At 50.8% G+C, this 16,587-nt stretch overlaps 2 protein-coding genes across 4 annotated transcripts in view; one reads left to right on the top strand and one right to left on the bottom strand.

Annotated features, from left to right (window-relative positions):
• Positions 1 to 2,764: 2,764 nt before the first annotated feature.
• DRAM2 (DNA damage regulated autophagy modulator 2) lies at positions 2,765 to 16,479 on the bottom strand. Of its 2 annotated transcripts, none has more exons than XM_030473486.2 (9): positions 16,428 to 16,479; positions 13,769 to 13,864; positions 11,693 to 11,850; positions 11,006 to 11,073; positions 10,316 to 10,455; positions 9,104 to 9,281; positions 5,093 to 5,175; positions 4,110 to 4,202; positions 2,765 to 3,107 (listed from the first exon to the last, which is right to left on the bottom strand). In XM_030473486.2, the coding sequence occupies exons 3-9, from the start codon at positions 11,821 to 11,823 to the stop codon at positions 3,000 to 3,002; spliced, it is 801 nt and encodes a 266-aa protein (XP_030329346.1). In that variant the 5' UTR covers positions 11,824 to 11,850; positions 13,769 to 13,864; positions 16,428 to 16,479; the 3' UTR covers positions 2,765 to 2,999. The 2 variants fall into 2 exon arrangements, with proteins under 2 accessions (XP_030329346.1, XP_030329347.1); XM_030473487.1 differs by having other exon boundaries at positions 11,693 to 11,956; positions 16,428 to 16,471.
• CEPT1 (choline/ethanolamine phosphotransferase 1) overlaps positions 16,444 to 16,587 on the top strand; it is a 31,694-nt gene continuing 31,550 nt past the window's right edge. For both annotated transcript variants that reach the window (XM_030473484.1, XM_030473482.1), the window contains exon 1: positions 16,444 to 16,544. The gene's annotated coding sequence lies outside the window, so the exon portion shown is untranslated. The remainder of the gene's footprint in view (positions 16,545 to 16,587) is intronic.

Here is a 16,587-nt window from a genome sequence, read left to right as displayed (position 1 = left end):
TCTCTGAGCAGGCTCAGGGACTTGCAGACACGTTGCCCTTGGGCCAACCCTGTTAATTCTCGTTTTGAATCGATGGCGGCCTCATTTGCTAATACTTTTTCCTTAAATAATAATAAACCCCCCAAACAAACCGTTGAGATGCATGTTTCGGTGCATGAAGGATGCGTCAGCTGGAACAGTTCCCTCGTGTAACACCGCAAGCTCCTGCCCTGTCCTCTCGAGGCACCGCTCGGTACTTGCCATGTTCTCTGTTGGCTTTTTCCTTCCCATCTTTACCACATCTTCCCTCCACATCTCCTCCCCACAGGCTGGCAGCTCCCGTTTGGCTTTGGGTGGAAATCCCTCCCGCTTCGTACCCCACCTCTCCCACAGGACAAGGGGTGTTTAAGCTTGATGCGACCTGACAGACCGGAGCTGTCCATGGTAGGGCGAGGACTCCCCAAGGGCTCGGTGGCTGCTGGATGGTGCCGCTCACAGGCTTCCCTCCATCGTTACTACATGTCCTGTGTCGGCATTCCCGGCAGTCGTGGCAAGAGGGCTGTGACTCCTCGGTGTGCTTCGTCTCCGGAGCCCAGCTGCTGGCAGATGCCTCCGTCCTTGCTGTCCTTGCAGTCATGTAACGCTACAGAGCCACTGTGCACACCAAGCACGTGAGGAAGTCAGCCCCTGTTTCCAGTTATGGTCTCACAAGACACTGGTGTCATTTAGGTGGCAATTTCTCTATCCCAAGCCTGTAAGTTCACTGCAGACAGCCCAGGAGTAGAGGAAGAGCAAGTTCACAAGAACTGACAGGACAAGAATCATAGATCATGGAATGGTTTGGGTTGAAGGGAGCTTAAAGCTCCTCCAGTTCCAACCCCCTGCCACGGGCAGGGACACCTTCCACTAGAGCAGGTTGCTCCAAGCCCCGTCCAGGCTGCCCCAGCCCAGCTCTCTCAGCCTGGCTCCAGAGCAGAGCTGCTCCAGCCCTCACAGCAGCTCCGGGGCCTCCTCTGGCCTCGCTCCAACAGCTCCATGTCCCTCTGGTGCTGTTGCCCCAGAGCTGGATCAGGACTGCAGGGGGGGTCTCCCCAGAGCGCAGCAGAGGGGCAGGATCCCCTCCCTTAACTTGCTCACACTTCTTTTGTATGAATCAAGTGTGGCTGCAGCCTCGTCGCAGTGAGGAAATGCTGATGAACTCAATGGGAGTTGACTGAATCATCTCACCTTGTAGGGAGCAGCAGGAATTGGGCTGCTCCCCACAGAAGGATGAGGTGGGGGTCAGCTGGGCATGGGCAGCACCCTCAGCAATGAGGGAGCTGGGCTGGGTTGGCTGGTGACAGGGTCATGGAGAGCCCCAGCAAGGTGACAAGAACAGGGAGGTTCTGGGTCTGTCCAAGGTGTTCAGTCAGGAGCAGCAGGAGATGGGGCCGGAAACAGGACTAAGGTCCATGGAGGAGGTGAGGTTGGAGGATACAGCGTGGGTCTGAGGTCTGTCCACAGAGTAAAGCTGGGACAGAGCTGAAGGGTGCTCATGGCTGGGCTCACGTGGAGCTCCTGGCCCATGGGCAGAGGGTGTGTGAGGAGGTCCCAGGTGAGGCTGGTCAGAGCAATGAAGGTTTATTAATGGCCTCGGGGGTCTGTAAGTCCTGTAGCAGTGAAGGAGGCAGCTCCTTGGGTTGGCTGCTTGAGTCCTCAGCCAGCACAGCCTGACTATGCCCAGCTCCCTGCAGGGAGCTGCCCATCGAGAGTCTGCAGCAGGAGAGGCAGGACCTGGCCCAGCCCTCAGGATTCTTCTGTGTTGGTGGGACTGAGGGGGAGAACGAGGCAGCGATTCAATGGGGTATGTAGCTCTGGAGCAGTTGGTGAGGAGCATGAAGCTGTTCCTGGGTGCTGCTCATCCCTGTCCCTTGGAAAAGAATGGAGAGGGGAGGAGGTGGTTAAACAGAGTTTGATGCTCTGAGGTTGAACTTGCTGTACTTGGGCAGAGCTGGAGCAAAGGTGTGTTTGTAAGGTTCCCAGCTTGGTCCGGACACGGCTGGCATGTGGAGGAGGCTGTCCCTGCACACACACTCCATATGAACACCCTGGCACGTGCCCGGCGCGCCGAGCGCTGACCGTGTGGAGCTCAACCTCTGGAGCAGGTCTGTGAGCTGCAAGGTCAAGGCTAACACCAGAGGAGGGAGCAGTTGGCTCTTGGGTTGGAGGCTGGCTCGGGGAGCACTGGGGATGTCAGCGCTACAGGGCCGTGTGTCACACTCTGTGCCTCTTGAGTCAGTGCTTGAGTGGATGGGACGCAGCCACGAGCATGGCTCTCCCAGGAGCTGTGCACTGGAACACTGCATGTGGGCTCCTGGTGAACCCATCCCTCAGCTCCAGCAGTTACCAGGAAGAGGAGGGGAAAGGGGGAATTCAGAGTGGTTTGGCCTTGGAGCAGCTTTCCCAGGCTCCTACTGCTGCTCCTCGGGGCTCCTGTTCAGGAGCAAACATGTGGCTGCCCTTCCAGCAATAGGAGAGCTGGCCAAGCTTCCTCTGAGGAAGGTGTGGTGTGAAGGCAGATTTCCTTGTGGGTTGCTCACAGGAGGTGGCTTTAGGGTCTGTGCTGCTCCAGCATGGTGCAGGTCATGCACATGGGGGAGCGGGGGCATGGCAGGAGGAGAGCCCGGCTCTAGGCTGGGTGCTCTGTGCATCCAAAGGGACTTGGCCAGAGGAATGCTGGAGAGAGGAGGGCACAGGGCTGAGGGAGGGCAGGCTGGGGATGGTGGAAGCTATGAGGAGACACAACTCTTTAATAACCTTCATTTAATTCTTCCATGACATTGGCATGTGCGGAAATGTTCCAGGCTCGGTCACAGTACTGCTAACACGTGCATTGCTGCGGGGTTAATGGCAAAGCCCTTCCTGTCAAGTGCAACACAATCCCTTCATGTGTGTTTGTATAAAATAAGTGCTTAGAAACAGCAAGTGTTATTGCTATGGAATTCCTGAGTTCTGCAGAGAACACGTTCTCTTTGCCTTCATTAGATGCTCCCAGCTACCAGCAGAGTCTGCTCCTCGGCCCCGAAGCTCGGTGGGGTGTTGTGAAGGGTCCGTCCGTGCAGGCTCACGGCCGTGCGCAGGGAGATTTTCTGTGCAGGAGAAAGGGAAGGACCGGAGTTGGCAGCTCTGTCCCTGCCTGGGCACAGGGACAGAGCTGCTTCAGGACACGTGAAACACCAAAATGCAGATCAGCTCCAGAACTACAAGGCTGACTCCCAAACTGTTCTCCTGGACCGACTCCAGCAGTTGCGATCCTGGAGCAAACGTCCCCCTGACTGTGACAGGTCTCGCATGTGATCTCGGGTGCTGGGCTGCACCCCCAGAGGGGGAGCAGCAGGTCAGGGAGGGGATCCTGCCCCTCTGCTGCGCTCTGGGGAGACCCCCCCTGCAGTCCTGATCCAGCTCTGGGGCAGCAACACCAGAGGGACGTGGAGCTGTTGGAGCGAGGCCAGAGGAGGCCCCGGAGCTGCTGCGAGGGCTGGAGCAGCTCTGCTCTGGAGCCAGGCTGAGAGAGCTGGGCTGGGGCAGCCTGGAGAAGAGAAGGCTCCTGAAGGGGAGACCTTAGAGCAGCTCCAGTGCCTAAAGGAGCTCCAGGAACCCTGGAGAGGGGCTTTGGACAAGGGCCTGTAGGGACAGGCCAAGGGGAATGGCTTTAACCTGCCAGAGGGGAGATTGAGATGAGCTCTGAGGCAGAAGCTGTTCCCTGTGAGGGTGCTGAGGCGCTGGCACAGGGTGCCCAGAGAAGCTGTGGCTGCCCCATCCCTGGCAGTGTTCAAGGCCAGGTTGGACACAGGGGCTTGGAGCAACCTGCTCTAGTGGAAGGTGTCCCTGCCCGGGGCAGGGGGTTGGAGCTGGAGGAGCTTTAAGATCCCTTCAACCCAAACCAGGCTGGGATTCTATGAAGTGGACCTGGTTGAAGCCCATCTGATGCTGGGTATCTGGGTGCTAAGCCAGCAGGGGTAGGTCCTGCTGAGGAGGTGAGGACTGCACAATGCTCTTCATGACCGTTAACACAAGGCAGCCCATCTTGCATCACGTTGGGCTGTTTAGAGCTTGGAGAAGCAGAGCACGTAATGAGAACTTTGTTTTACCTGAAAGTCTTGGATGTAGGTGAGGAAAAAGCTGAGGAAGGAGAATGCCAGCGACCACTCAGAGACAGTGCTGATGATGTGAGCTGTGTAGCCCTGTGTGATAGCAGGAGGAGGGAAAAATGAATCAGTGTGAAAACCTCCTCTTGAACCTGCAATGGCACAAAGATGGCTCGTACATACGACATCCCACAACCACGACTACTCCCTTTGGAGAGCAAAGCTTAGTGTGTCCAGAGTCTGGAGCAGAAGAATGAGAATGACCAGGAAATGGCTGCTCCACAAAACTGGGATGGCCCCAGTGGGAATCTGCTGCCTGCCTGCAAAACCTGCAGGCTCAATCCAGAGCATGACCAACAGCAAAACCTCGTTATAAAGGTGAGGTTCAAGGCTCTCCTTTGGTTGTCCACAGACCTCTGAGAGGCTCCTTATGCTTTAAATAAAGGGAGGGCTGGGAATAGCCCTCAAAACCAGCCTGCAGTTAGTGCTGCACCTCCAGCAGTGCCTGCAGACGATAAGGAGGGTCAGGTAGACCAGTAGAGCTGTTAAGACCCATGTGCCCTTTCTCTGTCACACTCAGCATCTCCCTCTGCCCAGCACTCCCCACCTCAGTGGCAGAACCCTTCACCTCCTGACTCCAGCAGGCAGCAGCAGGAGCTCTGCTTCACCCCAAGCAGCTGGTACGTGAGGCTCACTATGGACAGTCACCATGTAACACTGAGTGGGGTCCCTGCCCAGCACAGAGCAGGCAGGTTGGTGGTTTGACAGTTCAATTCCTGCCCAGGGGTGAGATCAGTTTAAATCAACACTTGAAGCTGCAGCTGTTTTGCTCAAAGCAGAAGTTCAGCAAGTAGCTGCACACTGGCTCAGCTCACTTGCCCTTCCCCACCCCAAGCATGTGAACACAACTGCAGTAAATGCCCCAAAGCATCTGAAACTGGAGTGGGATTTTGTGCTGGGTTTAGTTTCTCCACTCAATCACTTACTTTTTCCTGTGGGTCCCAGTGCAACTTCTGCACAAGATTTGTTCCATACAGGCCACTGTATAAGACAACTGAGGAAACAAACACTGTGAAGAAACACATTAAGGAAGATTCAAGACCAAGAATGAGCAATGAAACATTTCAGACTCTGCTCTGGATTGTGTCAGGCTGAGGCTCTAAGGAGATTCCAGCATGTTTTCCACAAGGTCTCCAGAGGATAATGAAGAGAATGGTGTCAGGAACCGCTTCACATCATCCCCTTCCACTTGCAGGTTGTTCCAACCAACCAGCTCCTGTTGCATTAAAAGGTTCATTCTAATCTAAACCCATTCTCTTTGTTCTCTGTATCTTGTTTCACCTCCTTGGTCACACAGAGCATCCTTATGAAAGCACTTAAAAGATGATAAAATGTGAATACTTAGTATTTCGCTTTAGTTTCAGAGGTATTTTCCAGGCTGAGAGTGCCTCTTTCCGCGATTGCTTTTCAGCTTCTCAGCCACCTGGAATTCCTGACATGTGGGTTATGGATGGGAACTCTGTCACTTCAGCATGTAAGTAAGGAAAGCTGATGTAGCTCACCTTCCCTCACCAATGAAACCTGGAGCATTCAGTTATAGAACATCTGATTCTCATAAGATTAAGATATCATTTTCTTCAATCATTAATGAGATTAAAAGCATCAAGAGCCTCCTGCTCGAAAGGTTAATTCTGGTGGTGAACAAGGCTGAACTTCCTGACACAAACATGGCTCTGAAAACCCAGACTTCCAAAGCTTCTTAAAAAATGGATGAGAGTGCTCCAGGGAGCTCTGGTTACTGAATGCAAGATACCCAGTTCCCTGCTAATTAAAACGTACACCTTTAGTAGCTGTGCGTTACCTGCCTGAGTCACTGCTGCAACAGAAGGAATTCAACCAGCCTGATCCACAAATAACTGGCTCCCATCCTCCCCTCGCCACAGGAGGCACCTGACTGCTTTGCCCTTGCTGTGCTGGCCGTTCTGCTGCTTCACTCCAGAGCAGCAGCAGTCTTTTTATGGAATCATTTAGGTTGGAAATCATCTATAAGATGATCGAGTCCAACTGTTCCCCAGCACTGTCAAGGCCACCACTAACCCACGTCCCACAGTGCCACGTCTTTTAAATCCCTTCAGGGATGGTGACTCCAGCACTGCCCTGGGCAGCCTGTTCCAATGCCTGAGCACCCTTTGGGGAAGGAATTGTTCCTCAGCTCCATCTAAACCTCCCCTGGGGCAGCTTGAGGCCGTTTCCTCTTGTCCCATCCCTTGTTCCTTGGGAGCAGAGAGCAGCCCCCTCCTGGCTCCATCCTCCTGTCAGGCAGTTGCAGAGAGCGAGAAGGTCCCCCCTGAGCCTTCTCTTCTCCAGACTAAACCCCCCAGGTCCCTCAGCCGTTCCTCATCACACTTGTGCTCCAGGCCCTGCACCAGCTCCGGTGCCCTTCTCTGGCCCCGCTCCAGCACCTCAATGTCTCTCTTGCAGTGAGGGGCCCAGAACTGACACAGGATTCAAGGTGCAGCCTCACCAGTGCCCAGCACAGGGGGACAGTCACTGCCCTGGCCCTGCTGCCACACTGGTGCTGATACAAGATGTACGTTTCCTTCTGTCCTCCAGTACCAGTTACAACTATTTCACCCACAGCCACAGACTTCTCTCTGTCACCGTATCTCCCTTATTACATTATGAGCTGTTAATGTAGAAGACACTGACAACTTCCCTTTTCTTCCCCTTCCATACCTTGTATGCACACATAATTTTTTCTACAGCTTTACTTCCCTCTCATTTTGGTTAGACCACACCAGTTCAGAAAACCTCTATAGATTTGGGGTTTGTGGGTTTGAGGTATCTGTAAAAGGATCTTATCTTGCAGCAGATCATATTGTTCCATTTCACTCTCCCCAATTGTATCTGGCTCCTAATATTTCAAAACCGAAAATCTTGTTCTTCTCTAGCACAAGTTTCTGCTCGGGATGGCAGTTCTCCATCTCACAGATGATTTCCTTGCTCTGTGTCAAGCCTCCTCAGCAGGTAAGGGCCCTTCTTGCTTCTAAAGATAACCAGCCTGTGCCTCCCTGTTGCCTCTCATCTGACTAGTTCAGGCTGTATAATCTTGGATTAGGAGGAATGGGAGCCCAGTGAGATGATCTATCACTGGGAAATGGGCCGTAAGGTTTAGTGTTAGTTTTGGCTGCCAGCCTAGAAATAAGTGGAATTGGATTAAACCGGTGGCCTTGATTCAGCTGCAGAAGGGACAGCATTTAACTGACTTCTGCACTGAGTTACTGTCTTTGGGATGGGAATCTGAAAGCTTTAGTGTTGTCCTGTTTGACAGAAAACTGAGTCCTAATTGTCAAACTACAATGTTTAGGTCCATCGGGGTGAGCAGAGGAACTGCAGAGGTGCAGTGCCCTGATGGTTAAATGATTCTGGCCAAGAAAAAGGCTTCTCCTTCTGCATGGGCTTGCCCATGTTTCTGTAAAACCCACAGCTGCCTCCAGCACTCCGAATTCAAAGTTAAGGGAGATGATGGATTCCAGAGCTGAGGGAAGGTTGTAGGGAATGCCAGTCAGAAACATCTTGTCTTTTGAACTGTACGATGAGCAGGGGAGGAGATTAGAGGTGAAATGTATCTTCTGGATCAACCTTGCCAATATGCTCCTGAACTGTCTCTCTGACAAATGCCAGCACTGCTCTGGGAGCCAGCTGGCACTGCAGCACTGCTGCCGGTGGCCAGGGTTGTGTATTTTCTCGTATGCTACATCTGTACTTCTCTTGTAGTGGTATCCAACTATAAAAGTTGCTGCATTCCTGTCACCAGGGAACAGGCACTTTTATTTCCTACCTGCCTTCCTCTCCCTCTTCCCCATTAAAACCACTTATCTCTTCAGTCCACAGGTGTAAGGTCCTACACCTGGGTCGGGGCAATCCCAGGCACTGCTACAGGTTGGGTGGAGAAGACATTCAGAGCAGCCCTGCAGAGAAGGACTTGGGGGTGTTGGTTGACGAGAAGCTTAACATGAGCCGGCTTCAGTGTGCGCTTGCAGCCCAGAAACCAACCGTGTCCTGGGCTGCATCAAAAGAAGCGTGACCAGCAGGTCGAAGGAGGTGATCCTGCCCCTCTGCTCTGCTCTCGTGAGACCTCACTTGGAGTACTGTGTGCAGTTCTGGTGTCCTCAACATAAAAAGGACATGGAGCTGTTGGAGCGAGTCCAGAGGAGGCCACGAGGATGATAAGAGGGCTGGAGCACCTCCCACATGAAGACAGGCTGAGAGAGTTGGGGCTGTTCAGCCTGGAGAAGAGAAGCTGCGTGGAGACCTCAGAGCAGCTTCCAGTGTCTGAAGGGGGCTACAAGGATGCTGGGGAGGGACTCTTCCTTAGGGACTGTAGTGGTAGGACAAGGGGTAATGGGTTCAAACTTAAACAGGGGAAGTTTAGATTAGATATAAGGAAGAAGTTCTTTACAGTGAGGGTGGTGAAGCACTGGAATGGGTTGCCCAGGGAGGTTGTGGATGCTCCATCCCTGGTGGTGTTCAAGGCCAGGTTGGACAGAGCCTTGGGCCACATGGTTTAGGGCAAGGTGTCCCTGCCCATGGCAGGGGGGTTGGAACTAGATGATCTTAAGGTCCTTTCCAACCCTTACTATCCTATGATTCTATGATTCACTTCCCTTTCTCCCCATGTTCCATATCCTGCAGTCAGATCTCTGGGATAAACTCTTATTTTTGCCATTTTCAGTCTCTGGTGTGCAGAAGGAGAGGAGGAAGGGTGGTAACCACCCCTCTTACCTATTCTTACTATCCAGTCTCACTTGTGGGCTTAACCTGATGGTTCCCTTCTTCCTCAAGCTCCCAGACCATGAACAGATAGTGTGGTGCAAGCTGTATGTGTGAAAAGATCAGGCCTTCTGTGGCGCAGCCTGCCCTGTTGGTAGGTTAAATTCATGTAGGTGCAAACCCTGCCATCTGTGAAGGCTGCTTTGCAGCACAGCAAAGGATACTGCTCACGATGCTTGACCAGCACCAGAGTGACACGCTCAGACGGATCCAGAAGATGTCTTTGCTGTGAAGTTCTGGCTGCATCAGGTAGGACAGGACGGTTTGAACGAGCATGTAAATGGCTCCTACTCCAAATGTCAGGCAGGCTCCAAGCACGTGGATGTAGTACAGAATACATTTCTAGGGAAGGAAAGCACTGCTTGTACAGAACCTGCTTTCATTTTAAACTCTGAGAACTCTTTCCCCTGTAAACCTTTGGCATTCCACCCACTCCATCACCTTCTCACAGCCCAACCTAAGCAGTTCTGGAACATGCTGGTATTTAGAAGATTCTTCTTGGAAACCCTGCACAAAGCCAGCTGGAAGCCAGTACCTGCAGCCCCCTGTACTGCTGCTTTTGTTAAGCTCTTGGGGCTAAGTTACAGGTCATCTTAACTATGGGCATTTATAAGAGCTGCAGGGGCTGCTGAAGCACTTGGGGAGCTGTGCTAGGGGAAAAGAAGGGAAAAAGGTGGAGCTTTCCAGGAGCTTTTCCTCTTTGCTTTTCCCTGGCCCTAATCCAGCAGGAGAGCACAGTGACACTGCATCCTCTAGTGGCTAAAGGCACCGCCACGGAGCCCCCAAATCCAGCAGGTAATTAATGGAACGTGGCTGGTAACTGTACAACTGTCCTGCATGTAACAGCCAGCGATGCAGAATGTGGCCCTGCTGATGGTGTGAGAACATCAGATTATGTTTTGGAGGAGGAGGTGGGAAGTACTGGGGAGAAAAACAAAGTAAGAGACACTGGGATGGAGAAATTCAAAAGCTGGTTGACACTGCAGTAACCTTCATTGCACAGGTTTGAAGGAAACTATACCTAAGAGGGCAGATTTTTCAGGGCTGGGCTCCTGGTGAGGTTGGGTGGTTCAGTTTTACTTGGTTTACTTCCAGTTGTAACAAGTTTTTGATAACCTGATTCTCTTGAGGCAATGTATACGCTATAGTTGTGGCCTTTGAATCTGGAACTTTCAAAGCTCCTATAAGGAGCCCCAAGGTGAGTCTGCTGTTTGCTTTCTGCCAAACTTGTGGGGTTTTGAAATGCCCCCGTGGATAAAGCAAATAAGAAATAAGTAAGAAATTATAAACCAAACCTTGGGGGGTTTAAAGTGTTTTCTGGAGGGCATTTGACAAAAGCCAGGTTTGCCCCAGAACACTGCAGGCAAAGCACATACCTGGAAATTTGCAATGATGCAAAGTCCAAAGCAGCTCAGCAGGCCTAGAGTGAGGCCAATCTTGTTAAGCCTCAGGATCCTGGGTCTTTCTGGATTCAAAGCATAAACTTGTTTGTAGCGGACGTACATGGTTGCCATACCTGTTAACAAAGAACCCAGAGCAGGAAGATACTCATCTGAGGAACAGACTGTCCTGTTTGATCTGGGAAGATGCTGAGTGACAGAGGTAGTTATTTATAATGCAAAACTGTCTTATGGCAGCCTGAGATGGGAAAGCTGGGAATCTGGAAGGTAAAACTGAAATAATATCATGGCAAACACGTCAACTTACTGCATTTTGCTGTTCTCTTTCATTTGAAAGACATACCAGGTGGTTCTTCCCCCTCTCTGCAACCACAGCACAAGGTGACTGCCTTGCATTTGCATTTCTATTTCTTTTACTACTCTGTTGGGATTTTAAATGCATTTTTAGCCTTCTGGACTCTGCAGTTGTCACGCTGGATGTGGGTAACATCCCTGACAAACACTTTCCCTCGGAATCTGCAGAGAATGAAGATTGATTGCTTAGAATTTAGGTTTTGATTGTGAATTATGGGCTGTTTAATGACCTGAGTAAGGAAATGAAGTGGTTTAAAGCTGTGTGCACTCCACAATTGCTGCAGTTCAGCCAGGGCAGCTTCCTGTACTCACCCAAGAAAGCCGAAATATTTAACATGATCCCAAATAAGCATCTCTCAGGTGGTGTTGTCCCTGTGTCACTGGAAGAGATAAATGGAGTGATATGTATCTATCTATAGTAAAAATACTTATTTCAGTCTAAGAAACAGGTTTATGGAAAAAAATCCTTTTTTTCACTGAATTTTTCATTGTTCAAACTGTACTTCATTAGTTTCCAGAGCTGCAGAAATAAGCATGGTGAAAACATGCCACCCTTAGAACAAGGAATGAACCTACTTGGTTGTAGCTATCCCTTTTATATTGATCTCCATTCCATAAAAGGTGAATAAAGAGTATTAAAACCAGGGAAATTAAGAACCTGGAAAACTGAAAGACCAAAACTAAGGTTAAATGTACAGCTTTGATGCAATGCAGCTGGGAATACAGATCATAGTACAGGCTTACTGGTGCAACAGCAAGATACTTTGAACAGAGAGCTGGAGATGCACCCCCTGTTTTCTTGTCCATCATCATTTTAAGGCTACGTTCACAGAGCCACAGCTTAAAGGTTAGATTTCTGCACCAAAATAGAGTTACACACAAATAACTTAACAGCCAGTAGCTTTAGAACTGGAGCAGTCAGGTAAGAACTGCTGTTTGGAGTTGGGGAAGAATTGAGAGGAGGAGTCAATACTGTGACACAGGATGAATGTTACTGACCTGATGTAGGGCACCAAGGGGTCCACGTGGTGCAGGATAATTGCAGTAATGTATGAGAACACAAAAGATGCAGCTGACCAAACAACCAAAGCCACAGGCAAGAACGAGAGGCCTTGCTGAAACCACCACATTTCAACACTGGTGTCCAACTCTGAACACTGCGAAGAATCAAATCCAAAGGTTTACTAAGATTTCTCAAAGGTTTTGCTGTTCTAGAGGCTGATGCTTCAAGCACAGCAAGTTGATGTTGCTCTCAGTGCTGGCCTGCAAACACAGAGTGACCATTTAACTTCACAGCACAGAAACAATCATAAATAACATCTGGAAATGTTAATTCTGAAAGTCTTAGAACAGCATGAGACAAGAAACCAGTGCTGTCACTTTCCTACCTGTCTCCGCATTTGTTGCTGCCAGAATAAGGTCAAGTGGGTCATTGTGAATAACTGACTCTATTTTCTTCTTACCTTTATGTCATAACACCATGGTAGAATTAGTGAGGCTGATGGAGAACACGTCCCAGTAGTGACAGTTGAACTGATAGTGGCTGTTGTAGAGCCTCCAACTTCTATTAACAACCAACTGGGCAGACGTGGAGGAAATGACCTAAAATTGCTTTAATATCTGGACTCGGTCACTCCCTGTCATTCCAGGTGACTCAACATCTGTTATAAGCATCACTTCAACAAGCTCACGGATTATCTATGAGCTGAGTGCTACCAGCCACAACCTTCAAACCCAAGGCCTACTTACTCCTGGTGGCAGCGTAGCAGCTACACCCGTGTTTCTACAGGTGGGAGGAAAAGGTGTATTTCCAGTGGAGTGAAATGGCTCTGTCCTAGAGCAGTTCCATGAGTCCCAGCCTGACAGCTGATCTGTGTCTGCACCTCCAGCCCTCTCAGAGCAATTATGTGCAGCTGTGTCACCCTGGTGAGCTCACACAGAGCGAGCTGTGACTCCTCTCTGCTCCTGCTGCTACAGGGAAGTAATTTTCTATTGGCTTCAAATACAAAGTTAGACAGGGCTGATTTCAGAACCCCAGAACGGCTGAGGTGGGACAGGACCTCTGGAGGTCATCTTGTCCAACCCCCTGCTCAAGGAGGGCCATCCCAGAGCTAGTTGTGCAGCATGGCTTTGGAGTTATCTCCCAAGGATGGAGACACCACAGCCTCTCTGGGCAAGCTGGGCCAGTGCCCAGCCACCCTCACACTGAAAAAGTGTTTCCTGATGATCAGACAGAACTTCCTGTGCTTCCACCTGTGCCCACTGCTGCTGGTCCTGGCACTGGGCACCACTGAGAAGAGCCTGGCTCTGTCTGCTTTGCACCCTCCCTTTGGGTAGGGAGATGAGATCCCACCTGAGCCTCCCACACTGATGAGATCCCACCTCAGGCTTCTCTTCTCGTGTTTGATGCCGTTTTACTGATGGCATTCCCTGACATTGACACTGGGGAGAGTAGTGCAGAAGGTGTTTAAGCACAGTTGAATCTGGAGACTGTAAATGGAATATAAAATAGCACAAAGGGGAAGAGCAAATAACAAAGAGTGCAGATCCAAGGGCACCCAAACAAAGATCAAACAGTATGTGAGGAAAGCAAAATGATGTTGAGACAGAACAAGGAGTGCAGCACTGAGAGGCTTCAGGAGCTGGGCACTGCCTGAAGTGTGAGAGACAGAGAAAGGAGCAAGAGAAAAGGAAGAAAGAGATAGGAAGCACCAAGACTAACAGGAGATGTAGTGAGTGATAGAATTAAAGGTGCTTGCTCTCTTACCCTTATGCTTTCATTTTTACCTAAGCACAACATTTGCCCTCTAATGCTGAGTTTCATTTTGAGACTGTAATGCAGGAAAAATAGTAATGAATGTAACTGCACAATCTTGTGTGAATAAATTGGGAATTTTGAAAGGAAATGCAGATCTTGCCCAGCACTGTCTGCTGCAGGTGTTACACGCCTGGGCATGCAGTTCAAAACTCCAAGCAGTCAGTCTGATGCTTAGATTGTACTTTTCCTTTAGCATTTAAATGTTAATAGTGCCCTAAGTATTAACAACCTAAACAACCAACCAGTATGCCACATACCTGAGAACAAGGGCATTGAAAGAAGTGTCACCTCACGGGGAATCCAAAGGCATCTTTCTGCTGAAGTTCCACATTTGCTTCATTTTTCTCCTAAATCTTTGAGATATAAAGGAAAATAATCAGGATACCTCTTACTCTATTGTATTTCTTCTCCTTCTTTCCATCTTCTGTTAGTCATTGCTGCTGACTGCCTGTTGGGTTGGATATGTTGGGTTAGATGTTGGCCTGACAGTGTTTTCCTGCATTCCAAGTGGTGTAAGGAGTGAAGCTGGTGTGTGGTGGGATGGTGGAAATGCAGGAAAACAGGGCTTAAGACTTTGATTTATAGGACTTGTCTACACAAAGATTTAACTCGAAGTGAGAAGCTTTCAAGTAAAGCAGAACAGCTATTCCTAATTTCCCCCCTGGATATTGCTCTGATTACATGATAGATGTGCCCATGCAGGCAAGGTCTGCTCCAGAGCAAGCCCTGCTGCAGGGAAGCCCTGTCTCAGTCAAGACTGAGCACCTCTGTGACCTGTGCTGTCACTTAGCCCAGAGCTAAGGCCTGGGCACGAACTGTGGTGGTTTTCATGTGGTCAGGTTAAAGAGCAGTGAGGTTGCTTCAGCTGTAGCCTGAGAGCTCCGGTGAGGCACGATTTCTCCCTGGGAATGTACCTGCAGGCTGGTAGGTTCCCAGATCAGAGCTGGTTTGGGCTCTGTCAGAGAACTGCAGCTCTGGTCCTCTTACAGACACAACCTCCGACACGCTTCTCCTTGCACTTAAAACTGTTCTGTACATTTTTTCTCCACTAAATTCTTTCTTAGCTCCGTCAAGATCTTCCCTAAATTCTTATCCTCTCCCATCACCTTCCTTCCTGTTTAAATTTCCCCAGTGAAATCAAGCCTTTTTTCACACTCTCCTGAGGGCAACCACAAGCTTTGGTCCCTGCAAAGCACTGGGCACACTGGTGGCACCATCTGCCCCAGGCCATCCAAACTTCACACTGCTGCAGACACACCGTGTCACTGCAGGGCTCTGAACATGGGGTGTCTGGGCAAGCACAGGCACATAGGGAGGCATCCCAAATGCCAGGGAGGCAGGATGGACCTGCCTTGTGATTTGCCAGTTGGAAGGTCCTGAAATTACTATTAACACCTCATCCTGTCCTATTGTTTTCAACAGTGAGGAAGAAAACACACTCGACTTCCTTGTTTTTTTCACAAGGTCCTTTGCCAATGGATTATCTAATGGCAGTGCCTGGCCCCTCTCTGCAACGTAACACTTTTGTGTCCTAAGGGGGTTTTTAAGCCCCAGATTGAGTATCACAGATCTCTGCTGTGATAGACATTATCAAACCAACATCAAGAGGAAGTCAAGGAAGATTTTAACCATCTCTGAGGTTTCTCTTTAAATGCAGGAAGTGTGCAGCAGCATTCTGCGCACGCTTGAGCATGTGGAATAGAAACTACAGAGAGGTGGCCAAGACCATTAACAGCAGAAAGTTAATGTTGGTCAGAATGATAATGCTGAAAAAATGGTCAAAGTATGTGGGGAAAAGGGAAATGTCTAAATTACTGCTGACACCCTGATTGTCAACCCGCCTCCTCCCTGCTTTTGCAGCAAGACAGGCAGAGATAAAGCTGTAACAAAGGGATAGTCCTTTTTCACTCCAGCAAAATACTCCAACAGCTACTGCTGAAGGAACAAAGACAAAGCAATTTGTGGTGCGCACTCCGAGGTAAACATGAAGGTTGGATGGGGGTGAGTCAGAAAGGGATTAAATGTGTTCATCTGCACAATTTACTGGCGGGGTTAAATTGATAAACAGCAGTTAAACGTGATTTAATCCTCACAGGACTAGAAGTAAGAAAGTAGGAAATGTGTCACCTTTGCTGTTCCCACTGCAGGATAAGGATAGATGACTCATTTGGAGTGTTTTCTCGGTACAGACACCCAAAAAGTTGCTATTAAATCTTTTGGATATGGAGGAGAGCTTCCAGAGAGCCGAAGCGAGGATCTCCATGCCCTCACTAAGCCCCTGTTACTCAGCAGCAGAATGGCACAGCACCAAACCAGGCAGAGCCAGGCACAAGGCAGCACGACATAAGGGTGTACAGAAACCTGGCACACAAGGCGACAGCAGCCTGTCCCTGCAGCTCCCTGAGGAGCTCGGTGTCCAGCACACGCTACCTGTCAGTCCCACCTGGCCAAGCTGCGAAAAGCAGCTCAAACTCCGTGAGTACTCGAAGCAGAGCACGGGAGGCGGCTCCCCACGTTCCAGCCGGGGAACTGAAGTTACTGCAAGGTCATGAGGAGGGACTGGGGGCGCCCGGGGCACGGCGGACAGGGAAGGGAGCAGGGCGGGGGGAAGGCTGAGGAGGGGAAGGGGAGGCCTGGGGGCTCCATGGGGCAGGGCGATGGTGGCCAGCGGGGCAGCAGGGAGGGCGATGGGGGAACTAGGGCTGACGGGGGGGACGCCTGAGGTAACTGGGGGGTCTCTCGGAGCGCTCCCACGGCTGAGACCGGGGGACACCGGAGGGTCGCGGAGAGGGTAACGGGGAGGCGAAAGGAGACCGGAGGGTCGCTGAGGGGAGACCCGGGTGGTGTGTCCGGGACCGGGAATACCGGGAATGCCGCGTACGGTGACACCTCTTTAACCGCCCCCCCCACCTTTACCTCAGCCGCTCCCGCGCCGTCCTCGCTCCGCCCCTCCCGCCTCGCGGCCCCCGCCCACCTCCTTTCCGGCCGTCGCAAAAGGGGCGTAAAACCGCCGCCCGGTGCGGGGAGGCTGAGGTAAATGGTGGGTTCTCGGCCGTGGCGGGCGGGATGTGGGGGC

Source organism: Strigops habroptila, chromosome 18 (genome assembly GCF_004027225.2).
Source record: "Strigops habroptila isolate Jane chromosome 18, bStrHab1.2.pri, whole genome shotgun sequence".
Classification (NCBI taxonomy): domain Eukaryota; kingdom Metazoa; phylum Chordata; class Aves; order Psittaciformes; family Psittacidae; genus Strigops; species Strigops habroptila.
The sequence above is the reverse complement of the archived record's forward strand: the minus strand, read 5'-3'. Positions and strand labels throughout refer to the sequence as shown.